This window comes from Eleutherodactylus coqui, chromosome 1, assembly GCF_035609145.1.
Source record: "Eleutherodactylus coqui strain aEleCoq1 chromosome 1, aEleCoq1.hap1, whole genome shotgun sequence".
Lineage (NCBI taxonomy): Eukaryota > Metazoa > Chordata > Amphibia > Anura > Eleutherodactylidae > Eleutherodactylus > Eleutherodactylus coqui.
The window spans coordinates 224,656,555-224,677,961 of NC_089837.1; the positions used below are offsets into that span (position 1 = coordinate 224,656,555).

The following is a 21,407-nucleotide window of genomic DNA, read 5'->3' on the forward strand; positions in this document are numbered from 1 at the left end:
TTGCCATGCCTTATGACAGCGATCATAGGCACAGTGATGTAAGTCCCTCAGAGGGACTCAAATAGTATAAAAAAAAGAAAAGAAAAGTGTAAAAAAAAGAAAAATGTAAAAAAAAAAAATTTAAAAAACCCCTTTTTTATGCTTTTTCTAATATTAGCATAAAAAAAGGGAAAAAAAACTAAAACCCCACATATTGGATATTGACGCGTCCGTAACGACGTGTACAAAAAGTTGAACACGCTTTTTATTTTGTACGACAAAAAGCGTAAAAAAAAACGCTAAAAAACGTAGCATTTTGCCTCACAAAAAATGCAATAAAAGTGATCAAAAAAGCCGTACATTTCCCAAAATGGTACCAATAAAAACTACAGCTCGTCTCGCAAAAAATAAGCCCTTAAAGAGCTCCGTACATAGAAAAATAAAAAAGTTACATGACTTTGAATGCAGCTATAGAGGAAAAAAAAAGATTTCCAAAAAAAGGGGGTTTTATTGCAAAAAAGTGTAAAAACCTAAAAAAAATATAACAATTTTGGTATCGTTGTTACCATACCGACCCGCAGAAAAAATTTAGTGTGTCATTTATGCTGCATGATTAACGCTGTAAAAAAAAAAAAAAAATCTATGGCAGAATTGATGCGTTTTCTCTCCCTGTTATCATTAAAAAAAAAAAAAAAAAATTTTTACGATATTGTCTATATACCCAAAAGTGGCACCGATAAAAACTACAGATCGCCACGCAAAAAACAAGCCCTTATACGGCCGCGTCCACGGAAAAATAAAAAAGTTATGGCTTTTGAAAAATGGAGATGGAAAAATACCAAAAAATCGCTTGGTCCTCAACGCCAAAATAGGCCGTGTCATTAAGGGGTTAAAGGGGTTGTCTCACGAAATCAAGTGGGGTTATACACTTCTGTATGGCCATATTAATGCACTTTGTAATATACATCGTGCATTAAATATGAGCCATACAGAAGTTATTCACTTACCTGCTCCGTTGCTAGTGTCCCTGTCGCCATGGATCCGTCTAATTTCGCTTTCTTCTGGTGTTTTTAGACGCGCTTGCGCTGTGCGGTCTTCTTCCTGGTGAATGGGGCCGCTCGTGCCGGAGAGCTGGTCATCATAGCTCCGCCCCGTCACGTGTGCCGATTCCAGCCAATCAGGAGGCTGGAATCGGCAATGGACCGCACAGAGCCCACGGTGCACCATGGGAAAGGACCCGCGGTGCATCGTGGGTGAAGATCCCGGCGGCCATCTTGGTGAAGGAAGAAGTAGGAAGAAGGAAGACGTCGCAGAGCTGGGATTCGGGTAAGTAATATGTTTTTGTTTTTTTTAACACATCCATTGGGGTTGTCCTGCGCCGAACGGGGGGCCTATGGAAAAAAAAAACCCCGTTTCGGCGCGAGACAACCCCTTTAAGCAACACTGAAGTTTTTCAATTGTGCTTCGAGAATAAAGTAAACAAATATTTTATATCTTCCACTTTATTACAGTGCAAATCATTGATACCAGCATTAACAAACAATACCTTACAAGGTCAGGTTCACATCTGTGCTGGAACCTCCGTTTTGGAGGGTCTGACGCAGATCTGGCGCAAAATACCAGAAGAAATAGCGCTGAATCCAATAAAATGGCGGGCAGCTGAGCGGAAACCGAACTGACCCCATTATAGTCAGTGCGGTCCGTTTGGAGCTGTTCGGTTCCATCAGAAGACAGACTAATTCGGCCAGGGAATGCTTCTTTCCCACACCCCAAATGGAGCAGGGAAACAGAGCCCCTGGCGCAGATGTGAAGGCAACCTCATTGGTTTCTCCAAATGCAAACAACAAATTGATGCATCTATACATTCATTAGTGTTACCTCACCTCTGTAAGGGCTCACACCCACTGGTGTTTCATTCTCTCTTGCGCTGCAAGAGTAAGTGAAAACACTCGCCTCACATCGCAAGAAAAGTGCTGTAATATCGCCAGCAGCGCTAGCCCCATTGAAAACATAGGGAGAATACCGTGGACTTCTGCCACAGCTGTGGCAGGAGTTTCCTTCATCCCCGCGGGGATGAAGGAATCCTCTGCCACAGCTGTGGCAGAAGTCCCTGATGCTATCCCATTGCTTTCAATGGGGTCGGCGCTGCTGCTAGCCCCATTGAAAGCAGTGGTTTGTGGCAACCCCCACAGTATGATTTTCGGGGAAGGGCTTGAAATATAAGCCCTTCTCTGAAAATCATCATTAGCTGGTTAAAATAAAAACAAAAATGTACTCCCCTCTCTGAATAAATAGCTAAGTGTGGGTTGTAATTAGCTGAGCGCTCAGCCAATCAGCACAGCCCTTTTAGGATCCCCGCCTGCTGAAAGTGCTGGACAGCAGTGCACGGGAGCCAGCCGGAGGACCCCTCTGAGTGGCGAGTAAATTTAGTTTTTTTGTTTTTTTAACTAGCTTATGATGATTTTCAGGCAAGGGCTTATATTTCAAGCCCTTCCCTGAAAATCATACTGCGGGGGTCGCCACAAACCACTGCTTCAGCAGCGCCAACCCGATTGAAAGCAATGGGATAGCATGCTGGACTTCTGCCACAGCTGTCACAGAGGATTCCTTTATCCCCACGGTCCCGAAGGAAACTCCTGTCACAGCTATCGTAGACGTCCGCGGTATTCTCTCTATGTTTTCGATGGGACTAGTGCTGCTGCCGCTGGCCCCATTGTAAAAACACTGGTGATATTACAGCGTTTTTCTTGCACTGCCAGCGAGTTTTTTCACTTGCTCTCGCAGCGCAAGAGAGAATAAAAAAATGCCAGTGGGTGTGAGCCCTAAGGCTACAGAAAATGGGTAGAGTGACCTCAGAAAATTGTATCTGATGTTCATGTGTTCATTCTGGCGTCTAGCATATGCTTGGGGCATGTCTGGTTATTCAGGCTTTTGGGAGAGAATTCACGGGTGACTGAGATCTTAAGTATCCCTATACCCTTCTGCTTTGAAGTCTGTTTATTTTGAGTTTTCGATGAGGAAACCCAGCAGCACCTTATAAGAATATTGCTGAGAAAAACATTACTCTTAGCTAGAAAAACAATTACTTCATGGTGGATGGATCGTATAACCTCCCTATCCATGTGGGTGAAATTGCTTAATTCTGTTGTCACATTCAACTACATAGTTTAGAACTGACTCAAATTTTGTGCAGCCTTAATATTCTCCACAATCACTTTACTCAGAGGGGGTTTTCCGTAATAGCCATGTCTTAAGATGGGACCTGTGATCTCTTAAGTACTTTGTTCTATGTACTATTGTTTTGCTCTGGTCACTGTTTATTGAGTTTAATGTTCTTCCTTCTCTGGCTGGAGCACTTCGCAGGCTGAGAACTTCTTCTTCATACCTTGCCCATATGTCCTACTTTTATACGGACTGGACTACCTATCTTTTCTGCCTTCCTTATATACCCAAATTGTCATACAGTGTGGTACTTCTGTATGAGGTTTATACTTCAATAAAATTAGTTTAAAACAAATAAAGTAGGTGAGGCTGATCTCACTCCTGCGTTAGGGTCAGTTCAGGGTTTCCATCTCACTGCTCTGGTTTTGGAGAAGAGAAACTGATATAAAACAATGGGGTTTCAAAAGAAAGGAAAGCAAATGGAAAGGCTTCTGTTTGCTTTCATTCTGTCAGGTTTCCATTTTTTTTAGACAGAAATATAATGTGGCCTGTACTATTTTTTCTTTCAAAAGATTGAAAACCTAACGGGATCAAACAGAAATCTTTCTGTTTTTTTGAAGCCCCATTGACATTGATGGGAAAATGAATTGATGTTTTTTTCCATTTTAATTCAGTTTGTCTCCTCAAAAAAAGGAGCAGAGAAACGGAAACCCTGAACTGACCCTAACACAGGTGTGAGAGCAGCCTGAGATGTAGCTTCATGGTGTTTCTTTATGTGGAGTGTATGACACGTATTCACATGGGGAAGGTGCTGATATCATGTTCAGTCTGTACCGTGTCAAGATATTTTGGATGTCATTTTGTGCCATAATTAATTCCCTTTCTGGTAATTTATTTAATGCAGAAGTAACATATCTGCCAAACGCTTCATTTTCTGGCATGGAAGGTTCAGACTGGCTTAGAAGCTGATTCACAGTGTGCAATTCCTTTGTCGTTTGGGATGGGTCATCTAGGCGCCGTTTGTTCCGCCTCGGTTTTCCATCTTTTGGTGTTTGGGTAGAGCATGGCTGCTGCATGGGTTGTTGTTCCTCTGCTATTTTCTCAGGGTCGTCTGTGGTTCCTTCCTTCTCTGCAGCTCGCGGATCCTGATAGACAAAAAGAAAATAAAATCACTCCTTATTTACCTATTTTGTCGGTGTTTGTTTCAGGTATCAAGTAGTCATGCCATCATAATTCCTCTGTCCCAAAAACCATTGCTAACATGCTTATGAATGCTCCAGACCAAGGAAGTGAATATTAGAAGTACAAAGGCACAAATAGTATAGTCCTTATGGCAGTACTGTTTGTTGGGTCTTTCTGAGACTGTTGGCGAAACTAGGGTGAGCAGGATGCCATAGCCATCTGGGCAGGTGAGTATATGGGTAGCCAGATGCAGAAGTGGACTGATCAGAACACCCTGAACCTCCCCGGCAGGACCGCCAAGAAGCACAGCACTTGCCCCGAAAAGGGCGACCTCACTGCTTGCACATGGTAAGTTCTAAAGTCACAGAGAAAATGGACAGGGGACAACAGAAAGACAGAACACAGAGTGCTAAATACTGACAACAGACAGGTATGCTGAGAGTCCTGACTGGGCCAGAATACTAGAAGTATAACCAGCACCCTCAGTGAGGAGGAGCCGATTTATCTATCCTAAGAAAGTTGGAGACTGGTTTTACTGGGCTGTCAATCAAACCAGCCAGCCCACCAGGTCAAAAACACCAATAAGGTTACCAGTCCTTCTGTTAAACAGCAGCCGGGAGATGTTTAACCCTTGATGACCAGGACTGACTGAAATGTGTACACCGGTAGGCACACCACATGATCCAAAGTTGATATAGTGCAGCTACCCCAATACGGAGACATGACAGAAACCACCGCCTGCACCGCCGTGACATTGTTTTTCTTTTGAAATTAGGAAGAAAGGTTCAGAAACAGATGGAAGAGCTTTCCAAAACTGCTCACTTTTTAAACCTTCAAAGAATGGACTGCTTCTCAGTGGTAGCTACCTTGTGATGATGTCTTCCCACTAAGGGTCCTTTTAGATGAGTCGATTCTCGTTTGAATGAATGGGTAATGTCCCCGCTAACTTGGTCGCTCTTGTGCAGCCTGTTTAGGCAGGCACATACATTGTTGTCTCATTTAAACAAGAATCGTTCAGTCAACGGATTAGTGAATGAGAGGAACTGAACAATTACTATTTAAACCGAACGATAAGGCCACCTTCACACAGGCGAGAAAATCATGCGAGATTTCTGTTGTGTGCCACATATGTATATGAACCCCATTCTTTTGAATGGGGTCATAAACATAAGAGATTTTTTTCCTGCATCGCAGTGCGATGCGAGAGACAGATTGCCGCACAACCTATCTTTGGGAGTTCCCTTGCATCACATCTCTCCTTCTTCTTAATGAGAGAAACTCTGCAATCCTCCACCATGGCTTTTTCTCCGTGATCCTCTGCTGCAGCTGTTTCTCTGTGGCGGAGGATCACTACTTCCCCAAAGTGATGCGAGGCACTTTTGCTATAAAAACGCCTCGCATCCGCGGAGAAATCGCATGTTGGCGAGTGCGATATTGGACCATGATTCACGACCCAATATCGTACTCGCCTGTGTGAAGTTAGCCTAAGTGAACGAGCCAACGAGGATTTTTATGCTTGCAGAAAATGAACGATGAATGAAAAGTGAACGATTGTTGTTTGTTGTTCAGTCGGTGGCTCGCGTTTAGACCAAACGATTATTGTTCACTTTCGCTCGTTTGAACAATAATTGTTACATCTAAAAGCACCCTAAAACTAAAGCCCTAAACAAACCAGAACAGATCTCTCATGTAAGAGGAAAGAATTTTCAGCTACCGCTTAAGCCACGCAAGAAGGATCACTGAAAACGTTTTTTTTATTATTCTGGGCAGTAGATTTAGAGTTTTTAATAAACTTTACATTGCTGCATGCGCCCTTCACCATTAGCTCGCTATCACCTCAAGGGCTGCCTATACATCTAGAGCCTCTAAATGATGATATTGGTGAAATAATCCCTGGAAAGTGGAGGTCAGAAATTAGACAGCTGAGAAACCTGGAAAAATATGGATGCCATCGAACATCAAAGCTTTTCAAAAAAATTTAAGATCCTCTTAAAAACTATTTCTGCACTGAGGGTGCAGATCCTTGGCAATATTAGGTGATTAAGGGTTTTGTAGATGTACCACAACATGATGGAGCATCTTAAAGAGAACCAATCAGCACCTGCGGGTCTGAGATTGCAGCATGTCCTATTCTGGTCCGAGTCATGGATCCAACGAACTGGCTCGAGAGCTTTCCAACAGCAGTCAGATAGGTGTGCGAGTGCAGTGCCCCGCGAGTTCCGTTGAAGAGTCCCTGACGGAACTCGCTAGTGGCTGTTCGAATACAGACTAAATGCAAATACGGGAGCTGGAATATTACCTCCACAGCGCCACCTATTGGAAGGCAGCATTCCTTAAAGCCTTGTAACAATGCCTTTCGATAGGTGGCACTGTGGAGGTATTATTCCATCTCCCTAATGGCATTTTGAGTCTCCTCACTCACCATTTAGGTGCTTTTCCTAAGGAGAAAAGATAGTGTTTCTGAGCCCCATCCCAGGGCTCTCACTAGCAAAGCCAGGCTCCTACTACATACTGATGAAGGGCAAATACCCTGAAACAGCTGTCTGTACATGGAGTCTGCCTTTGCTTTTAATTCTCAGTCATTGTTAGAAGGCTTGTAGAAAGAGTCTGACTTTGGCTGGAAGGAATGTTGCCTTTGTGGGGGGTCTGGAACGCAGACCGAAATGCGAATGTTGCCTGTATCCAAATTAAGAGGAAATATTATATAGAGTACTCATAGTTGAGAACCATAATGACCCACTATACACAGACTTAGTAAATCAGAATGAATTCTGTTTATTGTTGTACATTGCTAGTTTATATGCAAGTTGTAAAGAAGGCGTTTCCAAATGTTACCTGATGCCTGGTTACAAAGTACTTTTGGCAACTGTAAATCAACAAGCTTTTCTAAACAAAAGGTATCAACAAAACTGTTTGAAGTAGACATGGAAACAGTTACAGTGTGATAATACAGGTTTTGTTAATTACATTTCTTGTTTGGGAAGAACTGTAATCTTCAAAGTTCATCAGCAATTTGCACATCAAAAGAGGGGACATTGTTTCTAATTTTCACATAGACAAAACTGGTTCAGCCACCTACTCGGAAGTCAGCACAAAGTTGGTAAGTTGGTATTCAGTAAGATAACTGAATAAAATCTAATTAGTCATACATTTAGTATTTTAAAATCAATATTCAAATAAACGCTTGAATATACCTTTTTACATATGATTCTATATCCAAATTCTACTAGCAACTTCCGGAATGTTTTACATATAATACATAACATTATATAACCAAATAACTAATGTCACATTCATTACACTGTTTCCTTATCTTTCTTATGTTAGGTTATTGATTAATATTGATTGACCCCTATCATTCCCCCATTTGGACATCAGAGCCACCATTATCTCCTGGTTCTGTCACCCATAGGTGCCGGGTTCCCAGGTAGGAATGGTGCACTCTATGTCCATCAAGATATGAAGACATAATATCAAATATTGCAAGTCAATCAAGTTCACAATACAGTAATCTTAGATTTATCAACATCAATATCGTCATCGTCATATTAGACACTTAAAGGGGTGTAGAAAATCGGCATTCAGTACATTTAGCTATTCATAAAATTATTACCTTAATTGCAATATATATATATATATATATATATATATATATATATATATATACACACATAAGATTATACTAGTCGGACGATTGCAGAGTAGCTGTTACTTCTGTTGCCTTAATTCGTTGGCATTTCCCGATTTCATTAGAGTCACAAGTAAAATTACAACATTCTTCAGCCAAGCAACATTTCTCACCTAAAACCGAGTTATATTCGTCCAATGTATATATTCAATGGTATCGCAATGGGAACAATATTCAAATAAATTAAGGAAGGTGTTTTCCTGAACAACATTGTCATCTACTACATCACTATCATTGTGAACTATTGAGCGTATGTCTCGAAGAGTCTCTACAGGAGTGGGGACAGATAATAGAAAAGTCCGCAAAATGTCCTCTCCACTCCTGAGGTTGGGCATACATGTGTGGGAAATATTTGCCCATCCAGTCCATCGTTTGTCCATGTGGATCGTTCGTAGTGGTGTTTCCCAATAAGAAGACAGTCCAATAAGACAAAATGTAGATGTCAAAGTCAAAATGTCCATTACCTCCCCCACCCAAACAACGCCGGGATCCCACCCATCACTTTTCCTCTGGCTCGGGAACTTTCTTGCAGTGGGAGGCATGTATCCACTTTTACAGAAGTAGGTGTTGACAACAGAACTTGGTATTGTCCGTCAAACCTTGGGTCCAAGGCCTTTATTACGTGTCTTTTTGCGACCACCCAATCTCCAGGTGGCAAGAAATGAGTCCCCTCTAGGTTGTCAGGGTCTGGAATTGGGGAAAACACTAGATCGGGTGTTATTTTCAGTTTACGACATAGTTCTTGTACATATTCAATAACCTTATCACACCCCTGCTGTAGGGCCTGTGGATGGTACAGGCCTAATCTTGGCATAGAGCCAAACAACACTTCTTTTAACTTAAGCATATAATTTTAGTTCTTTCAACTTTGTCTAAACTCTGCGGGTGGTATGGAGTGTAAAACGCTTGTTCCACTCCCAGGCTGACATCACCTCTCGCATCACTTAACCTGTAAATTGTGTACCTCTGTCACTCTCAATTGTCTCTAGTACCCCAAATCTACATACAAGTTCTGACACAAGTTTAGCCACTGTACATTGTGCGGTGGCTTTGAACAGGTCCACGCACACAAGGACGTACTCATACCTGCCTTGATTTGGGAAGCTGGATGTAATCGATTTGTAATCTCTGAATAGGATACAGTGGTCACTTCACATGCCTTCACATATGCCTTCGCCAACCTGTCCAACCCTGGAGCATACCATACCTTGTCCATAACAGAAACCATGGCATTCCGAGAGGCATGCACTTTCCCGTGAGCTAGGACGGCGAGGTGGGGGTAGGCAGCCGCTGGTACATCATCTACGTCCCGTAGGACGCCAAATCCCAAATCAACAAGAGTGGTGGGACCAAGATCCAACTTACAGCACAAGGGGTCTTGCGTCCTGTCCTAGGAGAGCTGCAGCCTTGGCTGCCCTATCCCCTTGTTCTTTGGTGACTGCCCCTGCGTGTGTGCTTTAACCTTTATTATGGCCACCTGTCCTGGCAACATGATAGCTTAATGGGCTTGCCTTGTGCCGTGAGAAAGCTCCTGGACCGCCAGATGGGTCCATAATCGTGTGCAGTACCAAAGGCGTACCTGGAATCAGTGTAGATATTAGTAGTGGTATATTTTTCAATCGTACAGGCCTCAGTTCCTGCGCTGACATGTATGGCGGCAGTGGCTTTTGTACAAGCATCTCATTCAGTGTGACTACTTCAAAACCTGTTACAAACCTTCCTTCGTCATTCAGGTATCTAGATCCATCCACAAACATTTCAAGGTGGGGGTTTAGGAGGGGTTTGTCAGTGACATGTGCGAACCCAGCTGTCACAATCATGCTGGTGTTCTGCGTCAAAGGCCTCCTCTTCATCATCAGTCAGAGAATTTGCAAAGAGCTGGTCCTCTGTACTTACTCCCCCATTTGAATCAGTGTCACCTAATGGCAATAAGGTGGCCGGATTCAAAGTGGTGCAACGTTGAAATGAGACATTGGATGAAGAGTGTAAATGCAAGTTCCATTTTGATCCGTCTAGCAAGAGACAGATGTCTACGGCTTACCTGTGTCAGGATACCATGTATGTCATGTGGGGTGTAGATCACCATGGTGTGATCTAAGAAGTTTCTTTTTGCTGGCTTTGCAGCCATTCTACTCTGATGGAGGAAACACAAAAGGCTTAGTGATGCATTGAGGTAACTATTTGTGTCAGCAGTACATAAAAGAAAATAAAAACAAATCATCAACATATTACAAGAGGGCGGTGCCCTCGCGAATTGGCCAGGCGTCTAATACCAGTTTCATGAATCTGGTGAACTGGTTTTGGGCTATACTGTGACCCTTGTGGCAGCACTATCCAACAGTACTGCTTTCCTCTGAAATTAAATACAAACAAATACAGACAGTCTGTCGAGGTCCGTCTGACTGGTAGCCCAAAGGCTCAAAGGAACGACACTAAGAACTTGCTTCTCTGCGTGCGTAAGAGTGAAGACAGGGAGAGGTGTCGCTAGGTCTGCTGCCATCCGACCGAAGGTCGGGTGACTTTCAGACCTGGGGTGTATACGAGCCTCACCGGACGAGTGAAGTTCGATACAAGATCCCAAGGATCCCATCATTTCGGTTCCCAATATGCTTTCAGGACTTTCCAGCACAAGGAAGCGCATGAGGCATCGTGACCCTTTAAACATTACCTCTAGTGGTTCAGTTTCTGCCAGCTGAATCGGCACTCCTGAAACCCCTTGCACCAATTACTGCTAGACAATCAGGCTGGTATTCTATTTAAAATAGATCAGAACCTTGTAGCAAAAAAAAAAAAAAATATATAAAAATTAAATTTAAAAATTTTGAAATTGCTGACCTGCAATACCTGGATCACCTATGTCAGATATCCAGTTCCTTGTGCTAAGCAATGACTCAGGAATTGGAGTTTGTCTTGGAGGTGGCTTACTATTTGTCAGGACCTGCGGAAAGCTGAGTTTCTGCAGTAGCTATCAAGACAAATGCATGAGCCGGATCTACCAAGAGAGCAGTTAGTTTACAAAACCTCCTCTGAACTGTCATTTGAGGTCTCAACCCGTATCGATCCATCCGATGAAAATTTGATGGATGCAGATAAGGCTTGTAAGATATTAGTACAAATAACAGACATGAATTACAACAAGGCAGAATAATCCACAAACATGTATTCATATTGGAATATGATATTCTTTAAGCAAATTCATTATTAATCTGATCCTGCCTGCAATGTCTCATCAAATTTGAGAAGGGAAAAAAAAAACTTCCTAACTGCCCAAGCTCCTCACCCCCTCCTTTGTAGACAAAAGAAGGATGAAACCTTACCTACTTTTACATTATCTAGCTCCACCCCTTCGATGCTGGTCGTCTGCATGTCTCTCCTACAGAACATTCTCTCAGAGACAGTGCAGTACTAACAGCATTTAGCAGTGATATAGACGTCCAACCAATCACAGAACTGACATTTACCAAAAAAGCAAAAATATATATATATATCTTAAAATCCTTATGTTCTCTATTTTTAAGACCGTATAATTCACATAATTCATTACAAGTTTCTTATTTCATCAGCGTCTGTCTTCCTTTCTATGACACTGAATTTTATCTCTATGAAACAGAACAATAGCTAAGATATTAATAAGCAACTAAAACATTCAGACTTTAAACAGCATTAATTATTAGTAATTACAAGACGTATACTTCTCTCCTAGGCTGGTCTGTGTTGAGGGTGGAAGACCTCTTCCTATTGTTCTTCCCTCCCATCTCCTTACATCACCTAGCTCCACCCCCTGTGGTCTGGCTCAGTGTTTGGTCTTTCTTGCCTCATTTAGTTTCTAGCCACCGGACAGTATACACCATATAACACAATCTAACTCTCATACGGGCCCTTCATTAATACACACACATAAAGACAAAAACATTTGCATGTCAGTTACTACTTTTTAAGTGTCAGTACTTCCTCACTTGTCTAAAAGTGTCGGTACTTCCCAACCATGCTTATTTCCCTCGTCTCTACTACTTCTCTTATGTTTATTTTTATCCCAATCTGTGCCACAATAGTCTTTCACATAATTTTAGATTATAGTTCCCACTGCCTTCCCTGTTTTACATCTGCTTCTATATCACCCTCCGCTCCCTGCATCTCTTTCTTGTCCTCATGCTTCCACTCACTAGCCTAGGATCTAGTGAGCATAGGCATAACCGGTTTGCACCGAGGAGCTCCGCAAGCAGGGCAGCTCTCTCTCCAATCCGGGTTCTGTTGTCCACAATGCCAGCAGGTCCATCCCTCCAGTCCAATGTTTGACCTTGGAGTGGATGACTTGGCATAGGGTGGGGAGGAGACGGTTGGAATTGAGATGAAGGAGGGGGTGAAGATGGAAGAGGGAACTAACCCCACAATGAGAGAACATTATATACCTGTGCTTTGAATTCTTTTCTCATTTCATTTTTAGCTATTGAACAGTATATATATAATACAACATACTTCCTGTGTAGCCAAATATAACCAATTCTTAATTCAGATTTCTTTGCAAAGAGAAGTAGGTCTTCTAAAGCCCAGTACTCCCCACCCTTTGAAATTTATCTTATCTTCTATAGAACACAGAAACTTCTCCAGACAAATAGCTGTATAACTGGTTCCACTGCCTGTAAACATCTTCTAAACTGCAAATAACCTGGGCTGACTATTCAAGATGAACTTAGAGTGTAATACACTTGCCCCCCCACCTTACAAAACTGCAAATTCACACTCACTAAGGGGGGTTTTATTCATTCCTATACGGACTGATAATATGTGAAGTAGAAATTGGGATTGTATTTACTGTACACCAGACTTCCAATAATGAATGAATTATGTATAGATAAGAAAAACTCTTAGTACCGCGGGTTTTACACAATTCGCTCAGAATAGGCTACCCAATGACAAACACAATACAACTTATGCCCATTTCTACCCACATACTGATATTCACCACTCCAGATAGCAACTATTATCACCGTTCATTGTTAAACCTTCTACCTTTCCTTAATTCATTGACTTGCTTTTTTCTTTACTATAACCTTCAGCTAAAATTGCTTACATCAACTTTACACTCAGGAAAAAAAAAACCAAAAAAAAAAACCACCCAGTATATATATACTTCATTGTTCTTTTGAACCCCCACAGATGTGAGTGGGGTATAACTTTCTTACACTTAGAAATTAGACATTACAAGAACACTAAGACGTACAACAAAGATTAGTTTACATAACAACAAGACTTACAAGACAAACAATAGTGGTTATTTGTCACATAATTGTCCACAGATTTTGCATGAACTTACTTTATGTCCCAGAGGGACACAAACTATAAGAGGATTCCCTTTCTCTGATAACCCCTTACTGCCGTATCTATACTTGCCTTAATCCATCTGTCTAACATATTTTTATACAACCTTTTGACTATCTCTGAATCTTTTCCCCAAACTTGCTGGTCTAAGACTCCCAAAATTCTAAACACCTTACTACATTCTTCTTCCCACAGCTAACGTGCCTTCTTTGTCTTTTACTATTTCTCTAGCTGATTTCCATATAGGCATACTACTTGCCCTGTACGTTTCCCATATTGTCTGTTTCTTTATCTAAACCGGCGTCTCTGATATCTTTCATATGCTTTTTCCCGTACTATTGCCAGAACCCATAGTTAAAGGTTCCCGCTTTTCTAAGTCCTATCTGTCTATATATTTTATACGTTTGTCTGCATACGTCTCCCCCTTCCCTTTCTCTTATGGACTTACCTCTTGATTTACCACTGTAACACAGCATTGAGGATGCATACGGCTTTCCTCAGATAAATCTGGCGGTCCCTTCTGCCAAGTCCGAAACTGGCAGGATAACTATTTATTTTATTTCCCACTATTCATCACTAAGTAAACAGGACCTGATATCACCTAGTAAACTAAGGACCCCTGGTCCCTGGTCCTGGAATAGTTTTACGGACTCCTTAAGGGGGGGTTTAGGGGACTTCTGGTGATATTATAACAGACTCAGTAAAAGCAAATTATGGCTAACATGACACAAACAATCAACGTACAAATTTCAACAATTACTACAGGCAACATGGCAATATACACACAAGGGTTCTTCCGTCTAGCACGGTTACTAAGAACACCGTAAATAACAGGCAGAAGCGTCCTATATAACATACAGCAACTCACCCCCTGTCGACACGAGGACTGAATGAAGTCAGGAGAGCCCAGAGCTTGAGTGGCAAGTCAAGAGCTTACCGTATACCGGTGTTTTGTAGATCTGGGGTCCCGTGGCCTCTCGTCCGGCTGGTCGGCAGGTAGTGTCGTCAGGTATCGGCTGCAGGTAAGGAGTTAGCTTCTGCCCCACGTTGGGCGCCAAATAAACTGTGGGGGGTCTGGAACGCAGACCGAAATGCGAATGTTGCCTGTATCCAAATTAAGAGGAAATATTATATAGAGTACTCATAGTTGAGAACCATAATGACCCACTATACACAGACTTAGTAAATCAGAATGAATTCTGTTTATTGTTGTACATTGCTAGTTTATATGCAAGTTGTAAAGAAGGCGTTTCCAAATGTTACCTGATGCCTGGTTACAAAGTACTTTTGGCAACTGTAAATCAACAAGCTTTTCTAAACAAAAGGTATCAACAAAACTGTTTGAAGTAGACATGGAAACAGTTACAGTGTGATAATACAGGTTTTGTTAATTACATTTCTTGTTTGGGAAGAACTGTAATCTTCAAAGTTCATCAGCAATTTGCACATCAAAAGAGGGGACATTGTTTCTAATTTTCACATAGACAAAACTGGTTCAGCCACCTACTCGGAAGTCAGCACAAAGTTGGTAAGTTGGTATTCAGTAAGATAACTGAATAAAATCTAATTAGTCATACATTTAGTATTTTAAAATCAATATTCAAATAAACGCTTGAATATACCTTTTTACATATGATTCTATATCCAAATTCTACTAGCAACTTCCGGAATGTTTTACATATAATACATAACATTATATAACCAAATAACTAATGTCACATTTATTACACTGTTTCCTTATCTTTCTTATGTTAGGTTATTGATTAATATTGATTGACCCCTATCACCTTCCAATAGGTGGCACTGTGGAGGCATCATTCCATCTCCGTTATTTGCATATTACCCAGAGGAGCATGAAGGCCTTTTGAGTCTCCTCACTCACCGTCTAGGTGTTCTCCCCAAGGAGAAAAAAAATAGCGTTTCTGAATACAGACTAAGTTACGGTGCTGATAGGTGATGGTGTGGGGTGTCCGGGGATGTATTTTTATACTTACCCAACTCCCGCTTCCAATGCTGTCATCCAACTGACTTGCATGGCCAGGGTGACTCTTTTTAGAAGGCTGTACGTGTATACTCCTATAGACCTCAATGGGAATATGTGTGTACAGCCTTCTGAAGAGTCAGTCAGGCTGTGTGCACGCCAAATCAGCTGGTGATAACACTAGAACCAGGAGTCAGGCGAGTATAAAAATACATCCCTGACACCCCATGTTATCACCCATCAGCACCATAATTAAGGGTACTTTAAGAGCTACATCACACTGGCGATCGCGATACCACCGGGAGAAAATCACATATTTGCTCATATGAAGTTTGAGCTTTTTCCTGAAAAAATTCTTGCATCACTTCGCTGCCGCTTGCAATTTTCTCATGCGATAGGCAGCAATAGGCGTTGGCAATGTAAAAACGCATCACATCGCAAGTTTGTGCGTTGCGATAAAATGGAGGCGCCACAGGGAAACCTGGGAGATGCTAAAGGATAGGGCAGGCAACACTTTTTAAATCTCGCAACATCGCATAATAAAAACCATCGCAGATGGGAATGAAGCCATTGAAAAACATGCATTTCATAATTCTGCATTGTCTCGCATTGCGCAAAAGTCGCATGCTTTTCTCACAAGTGTGACAGCAGCCTTAGGCTGTCTTCACGTGGGCCATAAACTCTGCGGAATTTACGCTAGCGAAATCGTAGAAGAAATTGCGCAGCATTTATTGTACAAGCCATATGGAGGGGATTTAAAAAATCTTCACGTGGTGCGCAAAATCTGACACAGTCGTTTGACAAATCACCTGACTGACAAATTGAAATGCAAGGGTTAAATTCCACCACTGATATGCACCATCTAGGATTTCCCCCGATACCCCGCTGAAAGTCCCCTTTACATTCTACCGAATATTCTGTAAATAACGATAAAATAAACATCACTCACTAAGCTGCCCGGCGCCTCACTCGGTGTCCGCGCACCCTTCATGATCTGGTCCATGACGGCAAACCACTTCACAGCAGGCTTGTACACATCGTCAGCGCACGTCACAAGTTTAGCGTGTTTTTTTATTTTCTGTACTTCTTGGTTGTAGGTTGAACGAATATTTTTGATTTTTTGCTTAATTTCAGCTACTCCAAATCCCTCCTGACCCATGGCTTCCATTATGTTCTGAATGGCCTTCTGACGCAGGTTTTTATTTCGGTAAGCGGCTTTATTCATGTTCCACAGACATTCGTGGTCGCGATACAGTTCCACAAATTTAAGAGTATCGTCCTGTGCCCACTTCATTTTCACCTTTTAGAAGGGCAAAACTCTAAAAATCCTTTCCTCTACTGCTATTTCACTTGCCTATCCACTGCTCTGTCTGTCTACACCTGGAGCGTGCACGGCGAGTTCGGCAGGAGTGGGCGAGCAACTATGCTGTCTGCTCGACCACTCGACTCTCCCCAGTGCTCGCCTCCTGCTTACTCGACCACAGGACATGCCTTCCTTACTTGTCTGCCTACTTGACAGTTTGCTCGACCAATGTAAACCGAGCATTATGGGAGTAGCCCTGGCCATGTGATCAAGTGACGATTACTCGGGGATCATTTGCTCTGGCCTGAAGCTGAGAGTTGTGGCAGGCAAAACCTAGCGATTACCTACACGCACAGAGGACCCGTTTCCGGAAGTAGAAGTGACCTTCCGGCGGGCAGCTCTGCATAGAGTAGAGCGCAGTATGTGAAGTTATATAGCGGCATGGTGCTCGGCGGAGACTACACTGACCCGTCGCTTCTCAGCGCACTTCCGCGACCGGACTGACATCAGCCAATCAGAGGCCACAGTGGAGGATGTGACCCGCTCTCATCGTTTCCCCTGACGACCAATAAGGAAGCACCTGGAGGCTTGTGGCCGCAAGGACGGACCAATCACCGCGCAGGCCACCGTGACGCGCTCGCTCTCCTGTCTGCACTCTCCGCTGCTCCGTCATGTCGGCGGTTCCGTGTTCGGTCGCCTCGTCCTCGGGGCCGGTGCCAGGCATGTCCATGTTCCGCTGGCTGGAGGTGCTGGAGAAGGAGTTTGATAAGGCTTTCGTGGACGTTGACCTATTGCTGGGCGAGATAGACCCTGACCAGGCCGACATCACGTACGAGGGACGGCAGAAGATGACCAGCCTGAGCTCCTGCTTCGCCCAGCTGTGCCATAAAGCCCAGACCGTCAGCCAGATCAACCACAAGCTGGAGGTGAGTGCAGCCGCCTGCATGGAGGGGGCGCCAGTGGCACTGTGCAGCCACCGTTGCTATGGGAAACGCTGGGATGTGGTGCCCCACCTCCTGTATGCATGCTGTGACCACTAGGAGGGCGCTCTTTCTCTTGTACATTGGTGCCACACCTGCAGTGTGGTGGTACCGTGCCGTTACTAGTGCTTCATGCAGAGGATAGGTGGGGGCTACCGCCAATTATCAGAAAGGGGTCAAGCCACAAAGGTCCTAGCAGCGCAGTGGACATAGATTTCTCCCAGCGCTGCAGCCTGACGGTTACTATACTTTTTAGGCTTACATTAGCGCTGTAACACACCAGCATGTACATGTCATAGTGTAAGCCTAAGAGGTATAGTAACCATCAGGCGGCAGCGCTGGGAGAAATCTATGCACACACTGCAGCCAGTGTGGTCCGTGCCACCCCACATTAGTGCGATGCTTGGAAGGCCGGCGGCTGCTCACCTCTCCTTTCCGCCCGTCATTTGTGGCATGCCTGCTCCGCAGTCGCCCACTGAGCTCTCCATCTCAGCTGCCACATGAGGTCGCCGCCTGTCATCTCTGCAACATGAATGGTCGGTGAGGGGCGCTCTCGGGGAAGGGGGGGGAGAACACTGTCACTTCTGTACAGTGAGGGTCGGGTCCGCATTGCTGGCTGCCGGGTAAGCTATTTCGTCGTGGTGATGCATGCCTGCCCGGCTCCTGTATACTTTTTTGTATAAATGCTTTGTGCCCTTGCAGGACCTGGAAGCTGAGACCCTGTGCAGCCAATCAGTTAGAGGTGATGTCACCCCCCCCCCCTCCTTCCCTGTCAATCTTGACTCCACCAGGAATACCTAATGGCTTCAAGATACAATAATGCTGCACTTGCCTGTGTGAATGTAGCCTTAAAGGGTTTTCCAGAGAGGATACTACTGACGGCCTATCCTCAGGATAGGTCATCAATAGTTGATCAGCTGGGTTTCGTCGCTCGGGATCTCGACCGATCAGCTGAGCGGGCGCATACTGTCAGCGCCGCAAATACAGAGGTCACAGTGGAAGAAATGGAAGTCTCCATGCCGGCCACTATAAGGAGGTCAGCATGGAGGCTTCCACTCCGGCCTCTGTGTATTTGCAGTGCTGATGGCATGCGCCCACTCAGCTGAGCGGTTGGGGTTCTTTAAAAGGATTTTTCAAGCACATTCTATTGATCACCTGTCCTGAGGACAGAATTGTCAAACCACGTTCGCAGCTTTCCTAATGTTCACCCAGTGGCTCTGCCTACATTGTAGGGGCCGATCTCTCACATGACTGGTTGTCTTGTCCTATTGATGGGGGTAATGCACTGCAGAGCAGCTTCCCCTCTGGAGAGCCCAAACAGTCCACACAGTCACCAGTAGCCCATTGTTGTAAAGGAGAAGTATCATCATGACAGACGTATTACATGAGGACATCAGTGTGCTTCCACTAGACTAGGCAGTACCGCTACACGCAGTAAAATCCCAAAATGTCAAAGGAAATCACTTATTGGTGATGTAGTGGGACGACACATCACAGGATTGTTCTCGTCACCAACACTGTCCTTTGCTTCCTAGGAATCATGAAGTGTCACATAATCGCTTTCAGAGCTGCTGATAGTTGAGAAGTGATCATGTGATACTCCCCAGTATATTAAGGGTATTATTGTATCTTGACGCCACCGTAAGCTAGGCGTTTGACGGTGGGAACGCCCCTCTCACACCCCTAGCTCCCGATAGCCAAGGCTGGATGGTCCTAGCTGCAGCGTGTGCGTTGATAACTGACTAGCCTGCCTTAGGCTGAGGGTTAGTTCTCTTCTTAGGCTTACCTTATTAGATGTTAATGCTGTCATGTTACAGTGGTAACATAATGTAAGCCTAAGAAGAGAACTAACCCTCAGCCTAAGGCAGGCCAGGCAGTAATCAATGCACACGCTGCATTGATCACTGTGAGCGGACCAGCCGTCCCAGCCGCCTCATCTTGGTTCACAGTCTCCCTCTCCTATCTGGCACTTTGGGGGCGGTTAGTAAATGATATTGCACTGTTAGGGCATCATTGTGACAGCTTATCACTAAATTCTGCAGGGATAGTGAGATCTCCCCTAGAGGTAATAGAGCGGACCCTGTGCAGTTAGCTCATCATCGGGGCACGCTATATAGGAAGCAAGGCCACCATCTACAGCAGATACACAGTTTTACAGAGATGGAAGCATGATGTGATTTAGTGGCTTGCAGCTTATAATGGTCCTATACTTGCTGAGATGGAGGTCAGCTTTATACACACGGACTTCCCAGTGAGCTTCTGATGGGGTTTGTGCTGTTGCGCAGCATTTAGTCTGATATCGCTGCTACTGTAGGTAGTATGGTGAATGGAGTGAGCAGCAGCCCTGAGTCACTGATCATCTAGGACAGTGATGGCGAGCCTTTTAGAGACCGAGTGCCCAAACTACAACCCAAAACCTACTTATTTACTGCAGAGTGCCAACATGTCAGGGGGCGGGGCTTATCACGACATATGATTTCACACCCATCGTTCTAAAAAGGACAGGGCCGCTTCAAAATATGCAGCGTGCAGATAGTGACTGCTTTTTAGATGCAGAAATACTGCAGAATGTCCAGAGCAGAAAATACTGTAGAAAATTCTGCAGCATTTCCGCATCCAAAAAAGCAGTCAAAATCTGCACCCTGTTTATTTTGAAACAGCCCTGCCCATTTCCACCACATGTTAACATACCCCAGCGGCAATAGTGACCCCCAGCGGCAATAGTGACTTCCCCCCCTTAGTGGGAATAGTGACACCCCTCCAGAGTAATAGCGACACCCCGCGGCGGCCTCCACTCCCCACTCCGTCACTCACAGTTGTGGTGCGCTGTCCTCCTGCACCCCAGTCTCTGCCGCTGCAGCTCCCAGGGTCGGCGCTGTCCTTTACAGCCGCAGCTCCCAGCCTTGCCGCTGTCCTCTATGCTGGGGCCGCAGGCCAGGCCCTGCGCTGCCTGTGCTGGTGCTCCCAGCCTCAAGCCCGCCTCTCTTGGCCTCTCCACAGTCCTCCAGCCCCAGCCAATCAGAAGCTGGGGCGTGAATCCGTTGCTTGACAGGTGTAATGTCGCCACCCCTTACATCTGGTGGCGACATAATACACCAGTACCGAGGAGACGTCGGGGGAGGAGGATCCCGGCTGCACACTGACGTCACAGTGTATGCCGGGATCGGCGCTGCTAGTAGTGCAGCTGGGTGAATGCAGGCAGGGGAGCTGCGGCCTCTTGCGGTGTGTGCCATAGGGTCACCACCACTGATCTATGACATGCATGTCAAACACAAGGCCCGCAGGCCAAATCCGGCCCACCGCCTCATTTTAATGTAGACTGCCGGCCGTGCATCAAACCTACAGTGTTTCCCTGAAAATAGGTCCTACCCCGATAGTAAGACCTATCAGGGTTTTGGGGGGAGGCTTGAAATATAAGGTCTCCCCTGAAAATAGGGCCTATCTCGGGTGCCCCACAAAAAAAAAAAAAACAATACTCACATGGTCCGTAGCGATGGTCTCTGAATGCTTTGAATACCCCGCCTCCAGCAAAAGCGAGCGCTATGATTAGCTTATTGAGCCAGTGAATGACATCACTGAATGGCTGTGATTGGCTCATTGAGCGCCGGCTGTGATTGGTTGCCTGCGCTCGATTAGCCAATCACAGCGCTTGCTTTGCTGAAGGCGGGGTATTCCAAGCCCCGTCGCCAGCAGAAGGCATCTGTGAGACAAGGAGGACGCCGTGCTGCTGCCAGGCACCATCAGGCGGCATCGGGACGCCACGGACCAGGTAAGTACAAGGCCCCCTACTCCCCATAAAATAAGACACGGTGC

General features: G+C 44.5%; 2 protein-coding genes across 5 annotated transcripts in view; one reads left to right on the top strand and one right to left on the bottom strand.

The window, feature by feature from the left end:
• Nucleotides 1-1,480: 1,480 nt before the first annotated feature.
• LOC136631666 (uncharacterized) lies at nucleotides 1,481-16,954 on the bottom strand. The gene is made up of 2 exons (XM_066605957.1): nucleotides 16,261-16,954; nucleotides 1,481-4,286 (listed from the first exon to the last, which is right to left on the bottom strand). Exons 1-2 carry the CDS (start codon nucleotides 16,603-16,605, stop codon nucleotides 3,900-3,902), a joined length of 732 nt encoding a protein of 243 aa, XP_066462054.1. The 5' UTR covers nucleotides 16,606-16,954; the 3' UTR covers nucleotides 1,481-3,899.
• A 141-nt stretch (nucleotides 16,955-17,095) lies between these two features.
• The window catches only part of GOPC (golgi associated PDZ and coiled-coil motif containing), a 28,715-nt gene continuing 24,403 nt past the window's right edge, over nucleotides 17,096-21,407 (top strand). For all 4 annotated transcript variants that reach the window (XM_066605926.1, XM_066605932.1, XM_066605939.1 and 1 more), the window contains exon 1: nucleotides 17,096-17,540. In XM_066605926.1, coding sequence (XP_066462023.1) covers nucleotides 17,286-17,540 — 255 coding nt within the window. In that variant the 5' untranslated portion in view covers nucleotides 17,096-17,285. The remainder of the gene's footprint in view (nucleotides 17,541-21,407) is intronic.